Here is a 5980-nt window from a genome sequence, read left to right on the forward strand (position 1 = left end):
AAAATTTGGTGAACGCGCACCGGGTGAGAATAGCCACAAGACTCGCCTGCACTATTCTCACTCCGGGTGAGAATAGAGGTGGCCGTGTGTAAAATATCAAGCTTAATCTGCACATTGTTATCGGAAGTTCTGATGGCCGAAGTGACAGCGCGTCTGCGCTTGAAGCCTTAGCCTTGAACTTGAAGTCAAACCATTATTTTTTTAGCGTGGGTTCGATCCCGGTCCTGGATGGGTTTTTTTGTTCTTTTTTTTTTTTTTTGCTGTTGTCCTCTTCTCGACTGACCAACAAATTGTTCCCATAATTATATCTTGTTGCTTTGTAGTTTTTTTTATGTAGTGATGACATGAAGCATGCACTATTCTGGTTTTGTCCCAAAGAGGAGCTCTACTCACAAAGTAGGCCTTAGTATAGCCTATACTTTTCCTTTTACCAATTTAGGCCTGGTTAAAGTTCTGTAGTGGCTTTCCTTGGTCTGTGAGTCTAATTTTTTTTTTTTTTTTTTTTTAGGCTCAGAAGAAGGGGGGAAAAAAAACCTTTCGGGACCGGGATTCGATGCCACGCTTGGAAGCACTGAACATTAGACTTAGAGAACGTAGACAGTAGACAGCTTGTATACGTTCTCTAGGCCTTACTTAAACTTCGAGTTGCCCCGTCTTGTTATTGTTATTCAAGCGTCTTTCAACTTAAATTTGCTCAAACTCTAACTCAGATGATTATGATTATATGTTATGAGAGATGAACAAGATGTCTACTTTTGTGCAAACAATGTCAGAAACAATTGTTAGATCTAATCTAGATCTAGATCTACCCAATATTGATCGAAATAAGACAACCTCATAAAAAAAAGGAGTCAAATCCTAGGAGGTTTATCAAAAAACTGAGAAAGCTTCCACAATTCAGGCAGAACTGCAATATTATCATATGTAGAAACGATGGCTACTCCATCTAGATCTAGATCCAGATTCTAGATCTAGTATTGGCGTTTCAAATAGCACTGGAGCTATTCAGAACGCAGCGTTGCAAATAGCACGGGAGATATTCAGAACGCGGCGTTGCAGGAAATTTATAAATAAAAATGTTGTTTACGCTTTCACTTTGACACGCACTCACAAACATACACATGAGAGTCTATGATATATAATATAGATCTACTAAGTGCACATTGGCAAGATTGGGTTGGGTCAGTTCACACTTCTATAATAGATCTTGATCTAGATTTTAGACCCCTCCTTTTGTGCCCAATTTGAGAAGAAGAAAACTGACCAGCATACGATGTTTTTATTGTACACAAAACTTACTGTACTGTTCACAGCACAACCATTCCTTCCATGAAGGAGTTAAGTGTTGACTGCCGCATATATCGCAGTGGCTGTGTTGAGAAGTTGCTTTGTTTCATCTTTGTTCTTGATTTTCTTGAACGGAAACATTTCTCAGATGCAAAAGTTTGAATTCAGGAGTTTTTGATTTTCTTTTTTGCTTCTTCTTTTGCAGAGTCAGGATTTGTGAGCTTCCCGTTACCTGGCAGTTATTGTGCTGGGACAGAACCAGACACCAATACCAGAGATCGTCTTTTTGTGACCTGTTTTGTTAATGTTTGTACCACCTCTAATTTGTAGCAAAAATGATCAAATCAGAAAATATCATGGGGATCTTACAGCCTCCTGTTCCTGAAACAGACGAGGCCCCCGAGAATGACGTGACCAACAATACCATCACCCTCCCCCTGTGGGGCCGGCTTCACTTTGTGCGGGACTCGCAGGGCCAGCTGTTCGTCTCTGGGGTTGTGGCCTATTGGATGTTTGGCACATTCTCCACCATCTTTGTGCTCCTTCACCCGGCCTATGAGGACGGCCATGTGTCGCTGCCTGTTGTATATGGTGAGTTCTGGTCAGCCCTTTTTTAACAATCGTATATCCTGCGACATAAAATTTTCTGCAGGTTTTTTTTTACTTTTATACGGAGCCTCAAACGGTCAACAGTTTCCTTCTTTTATCAACAGTTTATCCGCTGTTTCTCTTACTTTTATCCTGTGGCAGGAATTGTCAGCAGTTTTTTATCTTTAATCCTGTGACACAAATTGTGGTTGTCCTTTTGTGTATATATATGTATTCTTTTGTCACATTGCAGGTGCATATACAGTCAAACCTGCCCTGACGGCCACCTCTATTAAAGACGGCCACCTGTACAAACGGCCACTTTCCATTTCCCCCCTTGCGTTTGTTCTATATAATTTAACTGTGTAAAATGGGCACCTGCCCGCCGCGGCCACCATAGTTTAACACACAACCCCTATCACACTAAGCAATAACACCTGTCTTAGATGGCCACCTTAGTGACTCCATTACGTTTTGTCATAAATTGTGCATTGGCCCCTGGCGTTGTGGGCGAGCTGTCATAATTCAATCACCTGTCGTTGTTGTTAGGTTGTCCCTCCAACCGATCATGCTTCGTTGACCCCTCCAGCTGTTGACCAATAGCACCCAATTTTCAGCTGCTGGTAAGGTAAGCGCGTGATCCCTCATAACCCATAAGCCCCGCCCAGAACTCATACATAAATCGTAAGTGAGATGAGTGGTCACTGTTTACCCAGTCTATAACAAAGTAACAATGGACGTCAACATGAACTTGTTACAGAAGCGTCGTTCATTCTCCGAGTGGGGGCGACCCATGTGGTTTTTTTTAACATGGCACTCGGTCTTCTTCGTCTGATACATTTCGTTTTATTGTTACTCTTGTGCAAAATCAGTAACAAAATAAAAATTATAAACAAAATACAAACCAACAACAACAATGCGGCTACTTTCGATTGGGACCTCTGATGGGAATATTTTCTTTTTTTTCATTTTGATCAGTCCTGCCTAAGACGGCCATCTGTCTTACAGGCCACTTTTCTCCTTGACAATGGGTGGCCATCTTACACAGGTTTGACTGTATATATATTTGAAAGGATTATTTATTGTACATTGAATGGACCAGTATGCAGGAAACAATCTGTTGCGTAAGCTGTCAAATTTCTAATTTTATTTTTTTTATTTTTTATTGTGAAGCACCTGGAGCCACCAGGTAGGGAGAAGCTATAGAAGTGATCTTATTATTTTTATTATTATTGTTATTATTATTATCATTATTGTTATTATTATTATTGATTTTACAGTAATAATAAAGATAACAATAATTTGTCCATGTAGCTTTCAATAAGAATTTTGTCCATGTAGCTTTCAGTAAGAATTTTGTCCATGTAGCTTTCAGTAAGAATTTTGTCCACGTGTTTTTCTCGGGCAGGTTTTTACGCTGTGTCTGGCCTGTGTCTCCTGTCATTGATGCGAGCTTCCCTCACAAACCCAGGAAGGATTCCAAGCTACGACTTCAGCAAACACGCAGGTTCCATTTTTGGTGTTTTTTTAACAGTCTATAACGCGCGTAATGTTACAGGCACATAGTGAAACCCGCACATCGTTAAACACACACATAATGAAGCATGCACATAGCGAAACACGCCCACAGTGAATCACACATATAGTGAAAAGATTTTCAGGTCCCTGATTTTGTCTATACATGTATTTCCTATATACTATATGTTGGACGTACAAAAATGCACTGATATTGGAGTCAAAAGTATAATCCACTGAGCTAGGGTTATCATGTCTTTCTCAAGGACACACCCGAGTGACCACCTACCTAAACGTCCTGACTTATAATGCTTGACAAAGGCAGACGAATGATTATTATTATAATCATTCTTGCAGAAAGAACTGCAGATTCAATTTGTTTTGGGGTTTTTTAATCAAGTTGGTGAAGTCACTTTCACTTTCTCCCCCTTATCGACGTCAGTGGTGTAGCAGTTAGATACTTTGCTATTGCAAGTACAAGACATGAGTTTAGTTCCTAAGTAGGGAGAAATTTTATCAAGCATTTCGGTCTTTCTGGTAGGATGTTGTGGGCAGGGTCACAAGCCTCCTAAATTATTTAAATTGTTTCGATGGGGGTGTGAAGAACATCTAATATAGATTGTGAAGCGCATAGAGCTTGCTGTTGAGCAGGGATTTGCGCTATACAAATGCTATCTATTATTATTTCTATATAGTGAAACACACACAGCCAACAGATTTTCAGATCCGGAATTTGTTCTTATACTCGTATATTCTTTGTGTTAAGAAACTCAGGTCCCGAAGATATATATTTCTTATATATATAGGTATATTCTCTGAAGTTGAAACATACTTTTAGGTCAAATTTTTTCTTTTATATATAACATGTACATAGCAAAATTCATACATAACAAAAAGATTTCATGTCCCACCGATTTCGATATGTGCATGCTAGACTGCATACATGATACCCTGGGGTCCGCCTAAACTGAAATATCTGGGACCGCTCGATTATCTTCTGTAGAGAAGGGGGAAAAAATCACAGATTCTCTTTTCTTTCACTTAACTGCTGTTTTCTGATAAAAAGTGTTGGGTTTAAGCGTACTGTGCCATATTTTTCTCTTCCCCCTTCCATCAGAGACAGGCTGGACATTGTGCCAACGATGTAATCGCATGCGCCCGCCGCGCTCCCACCACTGTCGCCGATGTGGTCAGTGTGTCATGAGGATGGACCACCACTGCCCCTGGTAGGTTTTAAAAATGTGTCACGACGCGGTGGAATCAGGTGCCCGTCAATTTTTGGTCATGTGATGTTATTGGTATCGTCTGAAAGTTTGTTCATTTGTCTTGCTTTCGATGAAAAAAAAATTACTCATCTGTCTTGAATAGAAGTCAAGATATCTGCGATAAAAGGAGTTGGGGGAAGTCACCTGGTTTCAGAGTAAAATTAGCAAGAAAATGATGGCCAAAGTTTGGTAACTTCAATTGGTTGAGAGTTCTTGAAAACTGAAAAATGACATATTTTGTGCCTTTAATCAACGTTTGTCAGTAAATTCATATGGAAATGTGTTTTTATATGGTCATAAACAATAATTCGATCAAAATTGCCAAACTCTAGGAAAAATACCTGTTTCTTCGATTTCAATAGTTTGACAAGCACCTTATTTCACCACGATGCCTCACAAATAAGTGTGGGGGGAGGGCGGGGGGGTTCTTAACCCTCACAATGCCAGTCTATTTTTGTCCCTCGCTTCCCTCTGGCCCAGGTAATGCTGGATTCCTTGACTCCTCAGGCCCAGACAATACTGACTGTGTCAGCAATCTTTTGCACACATATTTTTTTTTTTTATTCGTTCTTCTTTTCTGTGAAGTTTTTGTTGTTAAAGATAACATAAAGAATATTTTTCTGATACAATTTGCTATCTCAGAATTACAAAATTCTATCTGACATTTTGGCTGTTTTGAGTTATTAAGACCATGAGGTTAGAAACCGAATGTTCTATCTGCTGTATCAAAATCGTAAGATTGTTCAGGGTCGTTATCAAGATATTTAAAGAATTTCATGTGAAAAAGCTTGACATATTATTGTGAAACTCAAAATTTTTTCTTTCAAATTTCTCAAAACTAGGTGCTGAGCAGATAGAACTTTGTAATTCTAGGATAGTGAATTGTTTATATTGCAGTAAAAGTGAGTGACTGGGTTTGAGGCGGCTGGCACCCAGTGAAGAAAATATGCACAACTGGGACACAGGGGAATGAGAAGTGTGAGAAAAATGTATGCTCCAAGGGGTGAAAGGGTTAAAATATAGGTGTATTTATACCCTCCTCGACACAGTTTAGATCGTTCAGAAGGCGGGCTTTCAACCCTGCTGCCATCAGGGCCAACTAGCTACACCTCAGACGCCAGTTTACGTGCTTTAAAACACTGGCAAACTGACAAGATCTTTGTAAACTCACTTTTTTCTCTCCCCCTCCCCCTACCCCTTTTCCTACCTCTACCTCCCTACTCCTCCCATCCCCTTCCCCTCCTATCCTCCTCCCCATCCCGTACCCTCCCCCTCCCTCTCTCCTCCTATCCCCCTTTTCCCCCTTCCCCTCCCTCCCCTGCTCC

At 40.3% G+C, this 5980-nt stretch overlaps 1 protein-coding gene across 2 annotated transcripts in view; it reads left to right on the plus strand.

The window, feature by feature from the left end:
• The window catches only part of LOC101855782 (probable palmitoyltransferase ZDHHC21), a 10928-nt gene that overhangs the window by 787 nt on the left and 4161 nt on the right, over nucleotides 1-5980 (plus strand). For both annotated transcript variants that reach the window (XM_005096025.3, XM_005096024.3), the window contains exons 2-4: nucleotides 1493-1878; nucleotides 3284-3382; nucleotides 4508-4616. In XM_005096025.3, coding sequence (XP_005096082.1) covers nucleotides 1623-1878; nucleotides 3284-3382; nucleotides 4508-4616 — 464 coding nt within the window. In that variant the 5' untranslated portion in view covers nucleotides 1493-1622. The remainder of the gene's footprint in view (nucleotides 1-1492; nucleotides 1879-3283; nucleotides 3383-4507; nucleotides 4617-5980) is intronic.

Source organism: Aplysia californica, unplaced genomic scaffold (assembly GCF_000002075.1).
Source record: "Aplysia californica isolate F4 #8 unplaced genomic scaffold, AplCal3.0 scaffold00119, whole genome shotgun sequence".
Lineage (NCBI taxonomy): Eukaryota > Metazoa > Mollusca > Gastropoda > Aplysiida > Aplysiidae > Aplysia > Aplysia californica.